Source organism: Micropterus dolomieu, linkage group LG10 (genome assembly GCF_021292245.1).
Source record: "Micropterus dolomieu isolate WLL.071019.BEF.003 ecotype Adirondacks linkage group LG10, ASM2129224v1, whole genome shotgun sequence".
Taxonomy (NCBI): domain Eukaryota; kingdom Metazoa; phylum Chordata; class Actinopteri; order Centrarchiformes; family Centrarchidae; genus Micropterus; species Micropterus dolomieu.
Genome location: NC_060159.1, coordinates 5,603,634 through 5,623,722, shown reverse-complemented (window position 1 = coordinate 5,623,722; position 20,089 = coordinate 5,603,634). Strand labels below are relative to the sequence as shown.

The 20,089-nt window shown below is 41.0% G+C and overlaps 1 protein-coding gene across 4 annotated transcripts in view; it reads right to left on the bottom strand.

Moving 5' to 3' along the window:
- Positions 1-16,914, bottom strand: part of hmbox1b (homeobox containing 1 b) — a 23,597-nt gene extending 6,683 nt beyond the window's left edge. Inside the window, exons 1-9 of one of the 4 annotated variants that reach the window (XM_046060428.1) lie at positions 16,527-16,914; positions 13,651-14,322; positions 10,059-10,144; positions 7,813-7,923; positions 3,963-4,116; positions 3,655-3,737; positions 2,882-2,977; positions 1,188-1,282; positions 415-498 (exon numbers count right to left, since the gene is read on the bottom strand). In XM_046060428.1, the coding sequence (XP_045916384.1) occupies positions 415-498; positions 1,188-1,282; positions 2,882-2,977; positions 3,655-3,737; positions 3,963-4,116; positions 7,813-7,923; positions 10,059-10,144; positions 13,651-14,318 (1,377 nt within the window). In that variant the 5' untranslated portion in view covers positions 14,319-14,322; positions 16,527-16,914. Of the gene's footprint in view, positions 1-414; positions 499-1,187; positions 1,283-2,881; positions 2,978-3,654; positions 3,738-3,962; positions 4,117-7,812; positions 7,924-10,058; positions 10,145-13,650; positions 14,326-15,949; positions 16,330-16,526 lie in introns of those variants that run through there. The other 3 variants (XM_046060427.1, XM_046060424.1, XM_046060426.1) reach the window with 3 other exon arrangements.
- Between the last annotated feature and the right edge of the window lie 3,175 nt (positions 16,915-20,089).

The following is a 20,089-nucleotide window of genomic DNA, read 5'->3' as shown; positions in this document are numbered from 1 at the left end:
ATGATGTTGATCCTACAAGGGAGTGCTGATTATTGTGGATGTTAAACACATTATTCAAGCTGAGGTCACAGGAGCAACCAAAAAAATGGATGAGCAATGACATCAAGCATCAAATCAATTTATAAGTGATATGCAGCCTGATTACTTTATACTGACATCTAATTAAAGACGTGCAATCAGAGTATAATTGTGGTGAAGGAACCTCTACTTGGCCTCTTTTTGGACTGTACTGGAGATCAGTGCTCCATGCAACCAAAGATATGAAGATATGCAACAACATAATTGATGAAACGCTGATCAGAATAGATTGGCATGATGGCAAAAGAGAAAATCAACAACCAGATTCCATTTCGCTAAAAATGTATATGCCGTGTTGTGGTTAAGTTATTGGCATGTTTCTGTGTGTGGCTGTACCTGTGTTGGCGAGGTGGGCTCCAGTCGGTAAAGGCCAAAAGGTCGGCTGAGAGGTCTCTTGTCAAAATAGGGCAGGTCACATGCCTGGAGGAAATAAAATTAGCCATTTAGCTAGCACCCCCCGATTAAATGCACCATGTGTTCATTACTCATTAGCTGGAATGATTAACTTTAACTGGCTTGTATCACTTTCAGCAGCTTTGACTTGACGAAAGGGTTTGCATGTTTTGCAGTCAATAGCGGACTTAATCTGACTGGTCAATACTACCCTGACTACAAATGGAATCCAGAACGATCCCAACACCAAACTCTTGTCCTTTGCCAACAGATTCTGCACTCTTAAGCAGACATCTGTTTATAAAGATTAGCCACATGGTTCATCTCCAAACGACCACGACAAGCTGCTGATTTCAATTATTAACACAACAAAAGAGAGGGAAAGTAATTCGTACTAAGTCAACAAATGTGTTGTTTAGTTGGAATGAAAGATATGTAAATTGCGTGATTACATCTGATCAACGGCTGAAATACTGAGAGCTGTCCAAGAACAGTGTGCCTTTCACCAGCGGATGGATGTGAATGGTTGGCAAGGGGCTGATCCACAATAATAAAAGAATTTAAATGAATAAATAAAAATCCGACACAGTACAATACAAAATGATGACACTGTAACACAAGGACAAGTGACCTCTATCTCTTTGATCAGACCATTCGTTTACAGTAAAGTCTAAAACATAAATCTGGTTTTATGTGTCTGTTGGGATCCTCTGTACCTGCTCTGAGAAGTCGTTCCCATCGATGTCGTCGCTGTTGGAGTGTCCCCCTGGACTCTGGACGTCTATGCCATGGCTCTCCAGGATTGTGGCTTCTTGGAGGAAGAGGATGGATTATTAGATTTATGAAGGATCAATGATAATACCCCTCATTACATACATAGAAGTTATTCCCAAGCTGAACTACTTTGAAAAATAAATAAAATACAAAGATTAAGATTTGTTTAATATTTAAAATAAATATAACAGCTATGCCATAAATTATACCTTTACTAAGTTTGTGATGTTCAATTTTGGTGACTTTGTCAGAAATGTGTCAGTTCAATTATGTTTCTTACTGAGGTCTATAGAGGACTGGACTACAATATGTTGAGAGGAGTTTCCATTTTTTACTCCTTCCCAATTACAGAGCTGAATATACAGGCCACTACAACAACACAATTAATTATGACCTCTATGACAGTGTCAAAAAAAATTACGTTTCACAAAAGTAAACTTGTTGGCAGAACAGTTATACTGGATTGCGTTAGACTGTACAAGTGTACCTAATAAAGTGGCCACTGTGTGTATGTTGACATACTGATTCAGCTGTAACACCTGAATACAACATGTTGAAATTGAAAATGCATGAAAACTAGTTAACAAGCGAACCCCAAAGTGTAAATAGTTAGCAAAAAGTCATGGATACGTGGTCAAAATAGTTAGCTAAAAGTCATGGATAGGTGGTCAAAATAGTTAGCTAAAAGTCATGGATAGGTGGTCAAAATAGTTAGCTAAAAGGCATGGATAGGTGGTCAAAATAGTTAGCTAAAAGTCATGGATAGGTGGTCAAAATAGTTAGCTAAAAGTCATGGATACGTGGTCAAAATAGTTAGCTAAAAGTCATGGATACGTGGTCATGGATACGTGGTCAAAATAGTTAGCTAAAAGTCATGGATACGTGGTCAAAATAGTTAGCTAAAAGTCATGGATACGTGGTCAAAATAGTTAGCTAAAAGTCATGGATACGTGGTCAAAATAGTTAGCTAAAAGTCATGGATACGTGGTCAAAATAGTTAGCTAAAAGTCATGGATACGTGGTCAAAATAGTTAGCTAAATGGTATGTGATTTAGAGAGAAAGCTGAAAGTAATGGATACATGGAGACATGGTTGAAAGAGATAGCTAAACGTAATGGATACATAGTTTTGATAGCTACACATATTAAGTAGTTACAAAAAGTTATGGATATATAGTTAGTTTAGAAGATAAATGGTGAAAAAGTGTGTGTGGATAAATGGTTCAAACATCCAAATGACCACACATGAAAAATGATTAGGGGTCATCTGACAGGGCTTTTTGGGGCACATTGAACAAGGATTGGAAACACTGCTGTTTTGGCTAGGTTCTATTTTACAAATCTAAAGGGCAGCTACAGTAGGTTAATGCAAGCAGCAAGAGGAATCTTTTCATCTCACAGCAGTTATGGGGATACTTTGCCAGAGGTCATTACAAACATCAAGTGACTGATTAACCTAATTATAGTGATGAAATGAATTAATGATGAGCCATTCAGGCCAGAAGGATTTTTTTTAGAATTGTTGTTATTAAATGTGAAATGGTCATGTTAACACAAGGGGATATAATTAACTGTGTAGTTCACTGCAATCAAAACTCTTAATGGACATTTGTGTTCCCTCCCCAAAGCCATATTACCAATGTTAGCCCGTCTCTTGATCTCTTTGCGACGGTTGGCGAACCAGTTGTAAACTTTCAGGGAGGTAACCCTCTCCAGATCAGACAGCTTCTTCCCTGAAACAAATCACATGACAATCTGATCACTGCATCTTCTACATTACCCACATTCTCACCCAGATCTCTTCCACGGTCACAATGATTATGACTTTTTATGATTTTTTCCAGTCTAATGTTCGTATTTAATTTTTGGCCCAGTTTTTTTTTTTTTTCCAATACATCTGATCCTGTGAATTCCACCCTTACTTGTGCTTTTACAAGCACGATTGTTTCAGAACTGATAGTGGTTAAATATCTGTTGAAAGGAACTAACTCGATTCCATTGCATAAAGGAGCGAATGACACAACAACTGCCACACAGATGTTCGGTCTCTAACATTCAGATCAAATCCAAGAAACATTACACCCAAAATGCCTTGGTCACAAAAGAATAGCTGCAAATATTCACATTTGAGAGGCTGCAACAAGGGAATTTTTTTATTTTTGTTGCAGATTAATTTACTGCTGATCAACTAATCAATAAATCAGCTCGGTAAAACTTACGTAACACATCAAATGTATATGGATGTTAAAAATGCATGGCTGGCAGCTTACATAGGTTGTATAGATGGGGATATTTCAATGGTAACATTCAAAACCTTTGCATAATATACATAAATACTTGTCACCAGCAAATTAAGGTGTAACAAAATGTTAACATCACAATACACACATTCCTGGTTTATGCGCTTTACCTGGTTTCTGAATAACTGCATTGCAGGCATTTGCAATCTCCTCCCGTTTGGCCTCATCTGGGTACTGGTTGTCGTTGAAGTAGCTATAAATAGCAGAGGAGCACTGATTAAATTAATTTCTCTACACAAGGACAATGTCAACAATGTAAAACCAAGTCAATAGTGAGACTATATGACAAGAGTCACTGGCTCATTGTCCAGCCGTTTTCTTGGACAGGTTGCAATGTTTCCACAACTCCATGTGGAAATAAAGGATAAGTTATGAAACAAACTCCTATATCTCATCTTTAATCCCCCCCTGCCCTCACCTCTCCATCACAGCCAGGCACTCTTTTCTCCAAGTGAAGCGACTTCCTCGACGCAGCCGGAAGGTTCCGGGTGCAGTGGTGATGGGGGGAGGGGTTTGCCTCCACTCCATCTCCTCCACAGGTAACGGAGCTGGCCGCATGTTTAGAGTGGCACCTGGGGCAGGTAGCACAAGCACTGGTTAGCTACAACTGAAGACGGTACATCGGTCAGGAAGAGTCAAGCCACAAACTGTGCCAGTTAAAAGTAAAAAAACAACAACATAGAAATGGAGTAATAATGTGTGTAGGGGCTGTTTTGACAGGTTAACTGAGCAAAGCAAACAACAGCCAGAAGGCCCATCTGTTCATGGAAAGTCATGCAAAAATATATGTTGCCTTTTGTAAATCTCACTCGACTGACTGTGCTGCCTCATCTCAAATCATGACCACAGCAGAACAGAAAACCAACATTAAATTTGCAGTCAAACTCATAAAACCAGCCACATTAAAGCTCACCTGCAGTATCATAACCTTATCTGACACAGACATTGTGAACAAGGACTAACTGGCTTGCCCTGCAACAGTCCAGGTTATCTATCAGAAAGGCTTGAATGGGGCATCGGTTTTCTCTGCAGCAGTTATGGAGGAGTGTGCGCGGGGCTGGGCTGGGCTGAGCTGAGCTGGGCCAGGCTAACAGTCTGGCCATAAATAGCATAGAGCAGTTTCCGCTGCTGTCTGTGTTGGCAAGGCTCCACCGAGGAACATGCCGCAGAGGACAAGGCGTGGGATGTCTGCTGCCTGGCTATAGGTTGATCCAGCTCTAGCACACGTATACATATCCAGAGCCAGCATGAGGCCTGTTGTTCTTGCTCTTAACCATTTAAAGGGACGTGTGGATTTGAGGTTGCGTTAGATAACACGCTCATGTTTTCACTATGCGTCTTTCTTCACAGCAGCAAAACCAACATTAAAACTACTTGATCAAAACTAAGGTTAACCTTTGCCTCTGCATGTGATCAGATTTCATCAGTAAGCAAGACTAGTGCATAATAAGGTTTCAGAGACGTAGACTTAGTGAACAACAACGTGGCAAGTAATGTAACTAACATTAGCTAAGTAGTGGGTTAGAGAGAGAGGTGGGACTTTTTCTTAGAGATTCAAGACTTGACTTTTTCCCCCCACACTTGAGGACTTCGGTGTCTCTTACATGGCAGAAGAGAGTAGAGGTAGGACAGCTCAGGTCCTTTAAATTATGTCTCTTATGTACAGTAGGCCTACCTTCTTCTATAACTCAGGTTAGTGACTTTATAATTGTCGAAAACACGTTGCACAAGGAGGCACATGACTACTAAGTACTGCAAATGTGATTATTGGGACAGACTCTTTGACTCGTCTTGAATTACTTGAGACTGAACTTGGACTTGACACTAGATGGCTATATGTATGGCTTTATATTACTGAATTTTATGGCTAGTAGGTAGGGTTGCTACTTACAATATTTTTCATTACTGATCAATCTGACGATAATTTACACAATTAAGTTTTTAATAATTTGGTCTATAAAATGTCAAACAAATTTGAGAAACGCTCATCCAATTTCCCAGAGCTCTAAGTGACATCTTCAGGTTGCTTCTTTTATCCAATCAACAGTTCAAAACTTCATATACCAATAGTTTGTTGTGTGCATAGAGGAACTGCCTTAAGTTACTCCAAAACAACAAACTCCTCTCTCCAATTCTGACTCAGGTTTCCACCGTCAACAACTCGCCTCACACAAGATTTCAGAGCGAGAATTGTTCTTGAGCGAGACTTCTGTTTCTTGTTAAAAACAATCTGTTCCTAATACGGATCCTTTCCATGATGTTGTAAGACACCTGGGCCCCGTTTCAGAAAGTGGGATTAGTGAAAATTCTGAGTACGTTAAGCCTGAAATGAGGGAAACTCTGTTTTCTGTTTCAGAGATCAGATAATCCCCAGATCAGTAACTCCGGCAACTTATCCTGTGAACCTAACAGGATTCATAATTTGGAAAACCGTCAGTTTATCTTTGACTCCTCCCCTCCTGCGGAGCCTGAGGCAGTTGTCTGACACACCGTTCCATTTCCTCATTCATACTGTCGATATCAAAAGCGCATATCTGAACGCATTTACATCTTTAAAAACTAAAATCGCGGTTGGATAGGCTATTAGTTTTTCATCCAAACATGATCTTGAACATGACCGCTTTTATGATCAATCTGTCATAATCTGAATATTTCGGGTGAGGATGACTGTGGTGCAGCTGAAGCAAACAGGCTTAAATGTAGTTTTAAGTGAGGTTTTCATTATTAGCGGCATATATTCTGAATGTGTTTTGACAGCATTAATAAAATACGAAATTATCAAGATTTTTTGAATGTAAAATAGACGTCTAAAACTTTAGTCAGTTTGAACCCATAGACACATTTTCCACTGCTGAAAAAATAAATGAACAGGCTAACCTGCTGGGTGTGACTGTGACTTTACAATCACAGGTTCATGAGTAAACTGTGTCTTATATTTGATCTATACCTATTTTCATAATCAGGTAGCCGATTGCCACCGGCATTTAGTCCTGTCAGGTTACAGCTTATTAAATATAGCCTTCCTATTTAGAATGAATGTAATGGGCTGTAGGAGAATTCCAGCACTTTATCATTCATGAAGGAAAGTCCAGTTTGGTAAATGATGAATGAGCAACGCTGTATAAAAAGTACTAATGTTGACATATCGATCCTTCCTCCGCTCCTGTGTTTTAGAGCCTATCATGGTCCGCATTGGCACACATTCATATTTCTAGCAACATCCGATTAAAATGGAGGCTCTGCCCTTTATTTACCCGTTGCCATGGTGAATCGTAGTATCAGAGCTCCATTGATGATGGCTTTTTTTCATCCCCCTCACACACGCGCTTCCATCAGGCTCAACATACTCAGAGTTGATTAAACTTATTCTGATCAGCTGGAACCGAAAACTCAGAGTTTCCCACCTCAGGCTCAATCAACTCAGAGCTCAGTGATAAGCTCAGAGCCTGCTTTCTGAAACAGGTATAACATTCTGAGCCTGTTGTAGGCCAATAGAAGCACTTTTTTTTGACATAATAATTTTGACAGGCGCAATTGCCCCAAAGGAATATGTTACAGCCATTGCCGGCTGGAGCCATCTACTGCATGGATTCCAAAACCTTTTGTACCTACAACTCACTTCAACACCAAATATGTGAAAATAGGGCCCAGGTTTAAAAATACCAAAATTATCCTGTAAGCTTAACCTAGACAGTGAACAGTAATTTTGTGATTTGTTGCTCTGCAGTGGCGAGAACAGGTAGCAGTGGCAATGCTAATGCTAGGTGAGCAGGAACGAAGGTAGTGAGTGGTTCTGTTCAAACAGCCCGAGTTTGGAAATGATAACTGGATTTACTCAGTAGAGTCATTTAGTTGTTGCATTACAGAAATAAAAGTAAAACTGTTTTTAGGTTTTGTTGACCAAACAAACAATGATGAAAAATAATATACATTTTTGTGAAAAGACTCAGGCTAAAACTACTTTCTGATGACAAACTGCTGCAGAGTGTTTTCCTACTAAGCTTCCTTCTTTGGAGTTCACACCTACTGTGACAACTCTTCTCCTAACTTTACATCCAAGTTAAAAACTGCTAGTGTTCTGAGCGACTAAATTAAACTAGCTTCAATTATGACCGTAATGACTACAATGACCACGCTTGCATCGTCAGTCCATTCTCAGAGTTAGAAATTCGGGATCCCTCCCATTATTACCCATAGCCCTTCAATCTGCTATACACACAAACTTGACCAACACACACAAGAGTCAGGAGTGCAAGACTCAGATGTACCTGGTGTGGTTTTCTCTAACGTGTACCAGCGGTAGAAGGCCCTCTTCTTCTGCTCACTCAGGTCGGAGCCGTGCTGCAGCAGCCAATGGGAGATCCTGCTCTGGCTGATGCCTGGAAAGCAGCCAGACATCGAATTACAACAGCGTTTTGCATCAAGCCCCGGGTACAGTTTGTAGACAACCCTTGGAAGACTTCAAGAGAGACAGAAGGGACTACTGGAGGGGTAAAGTGTTTCCTCTCCGCTTAGCTCTGAATTTATGTCCACTACGATCGCACAAGCTGTGGCCACACCGTTGGACCAATATTTCTGTCCTGATTTTACAGCACCTGTTTTTGTTTTAAAAAACATTATCAAACAGTTTGAGCTACTAAATAACTGAAATAAAGTTTTACAGCACTTTTAAATAGCTGTTGTCAGCGAGGAACGTCTATGGCGTTGACAATTGATGAGTGCCGAATATTTATTCAAAGTTCCCCTTTGAAATTACTCTAATCTGTGTCTGATATAACTTTTTCACTACTGGAGACAAATAGCTAAAGAGGTTTAAATATACTTATTAAACACCTTATTTAACCGTTCCACATATTATATGAGAACAAAGTCTGTCAGCATGACTGTTAGGATATGTACTTTGTCTAATGTCATTTTTCCAACAACTGTTTACTGACAGATTATTTCACCTACAATTCACTATATCACACGTCCATAAACTAAGCACTGATTGCGCATGTCATGGAATTAGATGCTAATTATCATTTAAGTCACATGTAATGTATTTAAGGTCTACCTTCAAACTCAGTGTCTCACTGTTTGACATTATGAGAAAATCAAAAGAAATCAGCCACAACCTCAGAAATAAAATTGTCCACAAGTCTGGTTCATCCTTAGGAGCAATTTCCAAACGACTGAAGGGACCGCGTTCATCTGTACAAACAACAGTATGCAAGTATAAAGTATAAACATGCAGCTGTCTTTCCACTATATCTCTCTCATATTGCAATTGCATATGTATTTTAAAAAGCCAGACAGTTTGCAAATGTTCATGGAGACTAAAATTTAACTCTCCGTAATGACAATCGTTATGTTTGGAGGTAAAAAGGTGTAGCTTGTAAACCAAAGAACACCATCCTGACCATGAAGCACGTTGTGGGGGTGCTATGTTGCATAAGGGACTGGTGCACTTCACAAAAGAGATCGCATCATAAGGATGCATCATAAGACATAAGCCAGGAAGTTAAAACTTGGTCGCAAATGGTTCTGGAGGACAATGACTCCAAGCATACTTCCAAAGTTGTGGCAAAATTAGGGATAACAAAATCGAGGTATTGGAGTAGCCATCGCAAAGCCCTGAACTCAATCCAATTGAAATTTTTTTTCTGAACTGAAAAAGCGTGTGCGAGCAAGAAGTCCTACAAACCTGACTCCAGTTCTGTCAGGAGAATAGGCCAAAATTCCAGCAAGTTATTGTGAGAAGTTTGTGGAAGGCTACCCAAAACATTTGACCCAAGTTAACTATTTCAAGGCAATGCTACCAAATACTAAATCTGCGTATGTAAACATCTGAGCCACTGGGAATGTGGTGAAAGAAATAAAAGCTGAAAGAAATCATTCTCACTACTATTATCCTAATATTTCACATTCTTAAATTAAAGTAGTGATCCTAACAGGCCTGAAGAGAGGGAATGTTCCCTAGGATTACTAGAAATGTGAAAAACTGAGTTTAAATGTATTTGGCTAAGGTGTATGTAAATGTCTGACTTCAGCTGTAGGCCTAAAAGTCAATTCTCACTGTATGTGCACTGGAAGGTTCAGGTTTCCACATCACTCTTGTGCAAGTTGCATACTGGACTTCCAAACTAGTTATGATGTCTGCTAGCATGTCCATGTGTTAAACTGAGATTTAAAGTGAACATAGATAAACCTTCAGAGAAGCATTCTAATGTAAATTAAACCGCAGAAAATTAGGTTTCCCGAATAAGTCAGCAGTAACACAATGAAAAAAAGCAGGGGAGCTGTTTAAGTCCAAACCTTATCTGCACATATTATGCAAATTTAAATTTCTCACTGTTCTGTATTAAAACCTTCTTTGCATTGCTTCAACATGTAAAATTAAATTTCAACTGGAGCAACGCACATTTAACAACAACTAAATGTGCACGATGGACAAAATGACAGCATGTTTGCAACCGAAAAAAACACCTTAAAATCAACAACACAGTTTCAGAGTGTCAGAATTGCTACTAACCGGTAACTTGTGCCACCACTGCCTGAGAGATCCTCCTGTTCCCCAGGAACGCTTTGATCTCCTCTTTCACCATGCTGCTGTCCCTCCTGCAAACACACACACAGCACAAGTAAGAACACAGCAGTGCTGCCTAATACACTGTCAGCAGCTAAATCTGAAGAACCACTGAATTCTTCATACATTTAATAAGGTGTTTAGTAACCAACATGGATTTACATGTTCAATTGTGGTGCAAGCTGCAGTATCATCATTTACCCAGCATTGTTGATGCTGTACCCCTCAGACTCAGACCATTGGTTTGGTGATGTGAACAATAACTGATTCACATGCCAGATAATCAAATCTGTGTTTTTGTACTCTACCGGCTCATGGGAAAACTACAAACCCAAGGCTCCATTTTAATCTGAGGTGCATTTTGACACCATTATCGATGCATTGTTCTTTTATTTATGCCCAAAGGCATGAAGTGAGCCGCAATCAAGTCATCTACGTTTTCTGAATGCATCTGGCAGACATGTTCCCACTATCTCAGTCCTCAGAGGGGGGGGAAATAAAACATGCACATACTTGCAGGAATGGAGGGCGGTGAGTGAACATGTGCAGTCACACAGTGTACCCACCCTGCTTTCTGGCTTCGAGCCCAGTCCCCTCCACATACACAACATACACATACATACACACCCAGCCACAAGCTTATGCCTTAAAATTCCTCATCCTGGTACAGTTTGTGAAAACCTGTCAAATGTGTAAACTGGTTGGTGCGTTCATCCACGCCAACAGTGCATAGTTCGTTTGTTTTTCTGCTTTCTTTACTGGATGGCACTTCTAGGGGGCGCCTACCCCCACCCAACTTTAACAGCACTGGTGCTCAAACATCCTTTGAACCAGTCAGTATCCCAGACAGTCAAAATGGAGAACGCATCTAGGTCCTGAGTGCTCTGTTAGCATATTCCTGAGATGAAAATGCGTCACGACTCTTGACATCCAGCATCAATATCCTCCACACCAGCCTCTTGCGGCGCAGCTAAAATTAGAGCTCGAAAACGCTGCTTGTATCGACACCAGTGAATCAATGTAGCACAAGCTGCTGTACAAGACTGAGGAGGGGAGGGGGGTGATGGTGGTGGCAGGAGGGCGGGCGGTTGTGTTTGATGCCAACTCAAAGGCCGAACCCCTGCAGGTACGTAAATGTGCACTTTAAAAGAGAGAAAAATCAGAAGCGCTCCGTGGGATTGTTGACAAGCGGAAACCTCGTGTCACACGCTCCCCCCCCGCCGCCGCCACCATGCTGAGCAAGATGCTGGAGAGTCCTACAGGCAGACGAGGGCTTTTGAACGCTTCTTAACTTCTTGGGTTGTCGAACAGGATGTGTTCTATAATGCAGAGGCAGTGTAAAAGAGCAACGGGACAGCCAGTACAGCGCTGAGGACAGAGCCTGAGCTCCAAACGTCTGTTCTTATTCTGACATCTAGGGCGGCAGGGGGAGAGGGCCGATGTGTGCTTCAAAGATGAGAAGAGCCGTCTACCATGTGGACTGTGACAGATTATGAACACTGAAACTCTCTCATGAATGAGCCTTAGTAACTACAGAGCATGTGATTTCACACCTAATGTTACTTGACGTTACTGTACGTGATTTCATGTAATGTTTCCAGAGGTGCACGTTTGTAAAGGTTTGTCATCTTGAACCCTGAAGGCTTTCGATACGACTGCCACTGAATACTTTTTTATGCAATAAAGTCTTTGCTGACTGCAGGAATAATCACAACAATAACACCTTTATGCCAGTGTCTGTTATTTTAACACTCCATCACAGAATATACATCTTTGTGTGGTACACACTGTACCACACAAATGTACTAATCACAGCTGTTATGTGGTCCCGCTGTGCTTAAAAAAAAAAATAAATAAATAAATAAATAAAACAATTTGGAAGCCAAGCCAACACTCTTGAAAAGAAAATGTCTGCACCAACACTTCGCCTTTTCCGTTTCTTCTCACTCTGCTAGACGACGCAGTTTTAGTTGTCATTTATCTTGCTTTTTGTCTGCACAACAAGTACTATTCAGTAGTTAATTATGCGCCACGTAGAGCGCAAATGATTAGCTGATTCATCGATTAGTCAATCAAAAGAAAGGTAATCCATACTTGCACCAATTCACCAAGCCATTTTTTAAAGCACAAGTGCCAAACACTTACTGGGTCCAGCTTTTCCATCGTGAGGATGTGCTGCTTTTATTTTATTTTATTTTCTTTATGTGAGAGTGATTTGATTATCTGGGGTTTGTCTTCTTGGTTTGACGTAAGAAGAAGTGTGAAAATGTCTATTGCATTTTAACTGTGATGGGCAGATTAACTGTTAACAGTTGCACATTATACCCCCTAGTGTCAAGGTGTTGTGGTGCCTATTGCATGTGTAAAAGGCCAGCTTGGTAGTTATCTAGAGGGCCTCGCTGTAGCCTCATCTCCTCGAAGATATAACTGCACATCAGGGCTACACAGCCTACTGGGAAAACCGAAGAAATGTGATTGGTCACCTCCAACTGGCTTTTGATATCTAGCAAAGATATTGTCTGTGCAAACCTTTGCTTTACTGGAAGTGCCACAAGAAAAAAAATCAGAAATGAACAACACTGCCAGATAATGTAGGACATGCCAACAAGCTAAGAGCAAGCCAGGTTTTATTTTATCTACAATTTAACCAACACAACAACACCTCAAGGCAAAGTAGAACTGCACCTTAAAGGTAAGCTCTCTCACAGAAGTGACTATAAGGCTCTCCAAAGTTCATCTGCATTAGTGGAATCAGTGCAGCGAAACACATAATGATGACATGGAATACGCCAACAATCAGTTCAATTCATTATATCACCTAGCATAATTACAGGACTGGATAAAAAGCATATCTACAGAACTGACCACTAATGAAAATGAATGCAATAAAAAAGGAAGTTATACTGAGATGGCAAAACTATTTTCAAACAGTCAGGAACACAATCCATTTACACTACCAGGTTAACCAACCATGAACTCGCTGTGTTAAGGAGCTAAAAACACTGGAGACATTTCTTTATCAAAACCTCCAGCAGAGCTACTAAATGGACTTTGTGGTGAGAAATGTTTTCTTAATTTCTGTTTCCAATGCCAAGGATGAACTGCAGTCAGAAAAGATGGATACTAACCTCTGAGGCTGCTTTTAGAAGCCCCTTTAATGGCTTTCTTGTGTGCTTTATACAAAATAACATTTTATGAAGGGATCATTAGTACTGTCGAGATGATGGAAATTCGTTCTCTCATTCAGTCACACAGTTCAGTTAACATAGCAAGTACAGTTCACTACGGTAGGTTCACACTTGAATGAAGTGAATAAATGAAGCCTTTTAAACCAGCAAGAGTCAACACATTTGAGCTATGTCTTTATAATAAGATCCACAATCTCAGGGGAGCCAGTCTTTCATCATCATAGCCTACTTAATGTTAATATAGTGTCCATGTCTACAAGCACCAAACTAAAAGTTGCACAAATGGCTATAAGTGCAAAGCTTCCCAAATAAAGTTCTAGAGCAGCTCACTTCACCTCGTTACTACTGACCTCATCAGCTCCTCCACCTTATCGTCAATATCCAGGTCCTCTTCTGTAGCTTCGAACCCAAACGCTCGTGCTGCAGCCGCACTGTTCACTGGGTATCTTGGAGGAGACAGCTTTCCGTTGGGTGTGGCAGCTAGGCTATCCCGGCCGTTCTGTGACAGAGCCACAAGGGAGACCGGCGAGGGCAAGATGGCGGAAGGCGGTGGAGGCCCAGGAGGTGGGGAGGTGTCATAGCTGTTACTAGGAGACGGTGAGAGTCCCCCTCCGTTGCCGAACTGTGTCTGCGTGGCGGTGGAGATTTTGGAGGTCGTGGAAGAAGCGGCAGTCGCAGAGTGATCGGCGGCGCTGCCCTCACCGCTGGTGATGGCGCCGTTGTTGCCATTGCATGACACGGAAGAGGTGGTGGTTGCCGAGGCAGTGTTGTTATTGATGAATGATGTAGTAGTATTAGAGGCAGAGTTGTTGTTTGCCCCGCCTACTCCGTAGGAGGAGGAGGAGGAGGAGGAGGAAGAGGTGCGGCGGCCGAACTTGTCCCCGTGCTCCCGGTCCAGCCGGTCCAGTGTTTCAAGCGCGTGCAGGATCTCCTGCTTGGTCATGCCGGTGCGACGCAGCCGCTGCAGCAGATCTATCTGCTCAATAGTGAAGCGAGGCTCCTCACTGAACTCAGACATCCTGCTGCTGGATGAGAGACAAGACAGACAGGTTGTGAGACAGAGAAAGGAGAGGAGGGGGAAAGGAAACAGGAAATGCAGGGGGAAGTTAGGAAAAGCAAGTAAGTGGATGTTCCAAGATCTCAGAGGGAAACGGGAAAAGGAGGAGCAAGGAGGAAAGTCAGGCAGAAATGAGACAGATGAAGGGATAGTGAAGGCAAAGACGAAATGAGAGGATTAAGTAGGAAAGAGTGAAAAGGAACGCAGTTGCAAATGGGGAGAGAAAGGTAGTGGAGGAGAATTAGAGGGATAAAGTAGAAAGAGAGGGGTGGGAAAGGAGAAAAAAAACTGCAGGAAGAGACTAAAGAGGCAGCAAATAAGAAAAGGAAGACAAGAGCGAGAGACAGAAGTGTGAAAGAAAAAGGGGAGGGAGGGGCAGGGCATAAAAATCTGCTATTTTTGGGAACCAGCAGGCAACACACGCAGAGTGCCAGAGTCACCTTGACAGCTGATGCTATCTTAACATTCTGACTGCCATTCTTTAAGAGCTACAATATATATCCCCGGCTCTGCACACCACCCACACTGTATGTTTTTCATAAGCAATTTGCTCCGCTCAAAATCAATGCAACTGGAATCAGACTGCGGCAGATTTTCCATCTTCTGTGCCAGCCCGACCTATGTCGATCTGATAAACGGTTTAAAAAGGGGTCACTGGCATTTTTCTACATCTGTGTTACTCTAAGCCGTGCAGAGGACAGCAAAAACGAAAAGGACGAGAAAGTGTGTGCAGTGTTTTTAAGTTATCGTGAAGGCAAGTAATATGACCGTGGTTGATGTAAGCCTTTAGAGGTCTGTAACAACAAGCTTTAAAAAGGAGGAGAACAACATACAGGTGATAGTCACTATGGGTGGGCACTGAAATGCATTAGTTCAGGGGAGCTTTGTAGCACTGCTGAACATTAACTAGTCTCCTGAGTTATTCATTAGTTAGTTGAGTTGGTCATTAAGAACCTGGAAATGAAAGCGACTAAAGCTGTCAATCATTATCAAGTCCAGTTACACTGCAGATACTGGTCACATCCCAGGGAGCATAAAACAATTGTCGGACTGGTTACTGTAACTAGAATCCCTCTGTTTGGAACATGTGAGTGGATGCACTAACCACTACCCCCTGTGTGCTCTTCTACAGCGGCTCATTGTGTGTTGCAAGCAAAACAGAGAATTTGAAATCATTATCCATCCTGGTCAAGTGTTTACAGAGTTTACTTTTTCCACTTTGGCTCAAGTTGGTTGAACTAGTTAGCCCCTGCAAGGCAGCAGAAAAGTCCACCTAACATAAATCACTGCACTGGTTTACTGTAGGTCACATAAGACCGACTGGACAGGTGTATAAACCAGAGGGAGACAGAGAGGGAAAAAGTGTTTGACTTCTACTATCTAAAGTACAAGACCAGAGCAACTGAAGTGGTCCTGTCTTTGATGGGTGAGCAAACTTCATTGTGACCATAATTATTATTTAATTATCACGTGATAACAGTGCAAACAAGCAGCTCACAAAAGAATACAAAAAGATCTGCTTCAGAGATAACGCCAGCCGATAAACCAAGCCGGGTATTTTCATCATCCAAGAAAAACAGAAGCTTTCTTACCCAAATACAGGCTGCATGCATCATATACCCCCAGTGTAAACCAAACTCGTTTCTCTGGCAGCGCAGTTCTCTAAATTGTCCCGGTCCTAAAATTGGCCGTAGTTCGTGGTATCTCTATTTCCTCCATGTGTTTTTGTTTTGCTGACTATGGGGGCCTGCAGTGAGGGCACAAGTCTGTCGCTCGTTTCAGCGATGCAGGCAAGCCACCGGTGATGCCAGCTTTCACGCCCTTTGCCCAAAAGCTAACGTTAGCAAATGTTTCTGTGGCAGCCGGACAATGCCCACTTTAGTGTTAAAATTAGCCAGCTTGCACACGTCCTAACCCAGTATGATACCTATCGTTTCCAGTGCCGCTGAAACTGAATTTATACCGACAACAGTCCTTAGGCATCACAGAGGACGGCTAACAACTTGACGTGGGCTATTTTGGTAGAACCGGGGTTGTGAATGATTAGCATAACATGCTAGCAATACCAACGCTGATTCTAGCTGACGTTAGCTGCTGTCGCGGGCTAGCGAACGTTTGATATTAATAACATCACTTTCAGTGTTGCAGATAGCTAAGTACAGGACTTACCTCGGTTCAAATCGTCCGCTTAACCATTTAACTTTACACCTTGAGCAAAGACCCGCTGTGCCTTTTACTGCAGTCGAACAATACAGCAATTTGACTACAGTGTCCTGTCCGTCCCCTTTCCAAGGATTTCTAATCAGAGGCGAATTATTTGCCTCTCTGCTTTGTCTGTCTGACAACAGCCATATTGACAACTAACACCTTCGAGTAGCTCTGAGGGAACTGTAGTTTTACTCTCACAGTGACCTCTACCACGCGGCGGCGTTCTTTACACTAAAGACTACAAGTCCCTGAAACAAGAGCGAGTGGGGAGCTGATGGCTCACTGATCTACAGTTGTCACGAAAAGGCGATGCAGTTTTTAATGTGACCACAGCGGCTGCTCCCCTCCAACCTCCTGCTGCTGCCGGGGCGCGCCGAGAGAACGGTGCCTGCCCCAAGGGCCGCTTGAACCACCTGGAATGCCGCTGGCTGCCAGGCATAAGTAACAGATTACACGTGTAACTGCATTGCAATTGCAAATCTGTTCCGAAATGTCACTAACATGTCATTGTTTTGAAATAAACTTCTGTAAGTTGCAATCACTGAACTATGGGACACGAGAGGCCTTTAATTCCTTTTGCGCAAAATGGCTATCATCGATTTATTTATTTCGACTAGTATAAATATTACTTGTATAAAAATCTGGCTATCGGATAACATATCAATCACAAATCATTCATTTGGTCTAGCCTCAACAGACAGCACATAGGCCAACCTAAAGAACACACTGGTGCACATCGTTTCTGTAAAATTAACTGAATGATTAAATTGTGCAGAATCTAACCATAGTACCATATGTAGCATGTCCACAGAGGTTTAATACAACCAAAGAAAAATATTAAAAAAATATTAAAAAATATTAAAATATTAAAAATATTAAAATTAGACCAGGCTTCTAATTGAGACCTGCATTTATCTGTCTACACCACACCAATTATTAGCATGTCTAATTGGGACTGGTCTTTTAATTGTAAGTTTTACGGTAGTTGTTGTATTCTAAAAGAAGGTAAAGGCAATTTATTCTTGAAATAAAGTGGAAAAGGTTACTAATTAAGTTGGTGGTGCAGTAGCCTATTCAGCCCAATGAGATGGATTAGGAGAATATGAAAACACACTATAAGAATACCATGATGACCCACACTCTCCAAGATGTAACTAACCAGCTACAATAGTCACAATGACATTAATTATACAATCCACACATATGGATGGATTGTTAATATACGAAACTAAGGAAAAAATAATAAATAATGGATATTAAAAATGTTGGATTGCCAACAGTGCAAAACAGGCAACCAGACCCTCACCAGATCAATTTAGAGCAGGGGTTTTCAAAGTCTGAGACTATGTGCCTCCCCTCAAACATAGCTGAGAAAAAAGCACCCCCTAAATTCCTGGATACCAGTAGAATCATGAGTATGTTATTTGATCCCATAGACACTCGAGCAATCCAAGATAACCTAATATTGCTGTTTGACATAGCTTCAGACTATAATATATAAAGAAAAGTCTGTCCTATGGCATTTATTAATTTCTGCCTCTGGGATAGTGGGAATGACAGTACATTTCCCCAAAACTACTGTATATGTATATTATAACTAATGTAATCCATCCATCCATCCATCCATTGTCAATCGCAGGGGGCTGGAGCCAACCCCAAGCTGACATCGGGCATAATAACTAATGTAATAACTAATGTAATTTTTTTCACTTCTGTTTACTGAGCCTCCCCTGAAAGTATTTGAAGCCCCCCTGGGGAGGTCCGCCTCCCACTTTGAAGACCTCTGTTTTAGAGGATTAATCCGGCCTTGGATATTAATAATCTTTTAGGTGTAAAGCAATCATATATGTAGCATCATCTCCCAAAGCAGTCACACCTAAGTTTTATAACTTATAACTTGTCATAACAAGGCTAAGATTAAGTTTCAAACCATGCAAACATACAGACCTATTTACATATTTTTAGTGCTTGGGAAGTTTCAGATGTGCAGAGGGCTGAGCTGTTTACTCAGCTGGTTCAGGAGGAAGAAGGTCAGCAATAAGGAGAAATTAAAAGAGGCTTAATTCTGGAGGGGAAATGGATCCAGGTGGCTAACTTAGCATGCGCATCAATTAGACATTTCGACTGAAAAACAGCCCATTTAAGGCAACCATTAATATTTTTTGCTGTGCTGTTTCTGCTTCATTTCAGCCCGCACCTGCTTTGCCTCTGCAGAGTTGCTGTAGTAATTCTGCTCATATCATTCTCTGTACACTCAAGAAAAGCAAGTATGGTGACACTATGTTGGGCATTTTGTTGTTTTATTTGTTAAGTTGCTGTTATGAGTTTAATTGTTTTTTTTTAAATGGCTTAGATTAATGCTTATTTTGAAACTAATGGTCAGAGCTAATAGGAAGAAGAACACGTTTAGAGTCACGTAAAATCCTGTGGATGGTAATTATTTAATGCATAGTTTTATCCACAGGTTTCACAGGGCAAAGCAAAAAAAAACAAAAAAGTGGTCTGCTCTCCTTTAACAAAAGTCAGTGTGCTTTTGAAGAAGACAGATAATCTGCCACAGTGGAGGTGTTAAGCAGTCTGATGCATTTTGAAACATTTGTATTTGCACAATAGAATATGATGAATTTTAATGCGGTAAAAGCAGTTGTCTGTGACCTAACCATCATGAATTATGCATAATGGACTAGTAATGCTCGTATAAGGTGCTTATGATGCCATATTTACAGTGGGCTATATGAGGTACGATAGAGCTTTCAGTTAGAATGGAGCACCACAGGTTTGTAAATGAGGTGTAGATGCTGCTTTGCAGAGTCTGTGCAATTTACAGTCTGGTACTCATACTGCCCCCATGTGACAACTATTGTCCAAAATTGATTCTAGGAGAAAAAAATAGATGTTTTATACTTGACAGTGTGTGTTGTTTGGTCTGTGTGGACTGATCCGAGCTACTTATTAAAGCTATCTTTTATGGATCTTAACAGTTGAATCCATATCAGTCAGTGTCGATATGGCTGCAAAGTTATATTCATTATAAGCCTAGAAATATATAAAACATGCATGCGTGTCTGTAAGTTCAGTGAAACAATAGTTGTGTGGAATTTTCTTTATATATTGTGCCTAATTTGGTTTTAATAGAACTACCTTGCAAACGCCATGAGTTAAAACAGTTTGAGATGGTAAGAGTATTGAGTATGTTAAACACACACACACACACACACACACACACATCTTTGTTGTCCAAGTCCTGAGTCCAAAAAGTAGGTACTATCTTTTTCACAAGGATTCACAACACTGTACAGACCATCTGTACCAAAGTGGACTCGAAACTTTGTACTCTTGTTAAATGAATTAAAGTTTTGTGAAACAGAAAGTAGGAATACTGCAAATAAATTTCACCTATTAAGACGTCTAATTAATTGGACTTTTCTGCAATTTGGAACATTTGGATTCCTCCACAAGGAAAAGATACTCTGTTTCTTTGCTGTAGATTAGTTGAATGCTAAATTCTTATGGTTGTTCTGTCG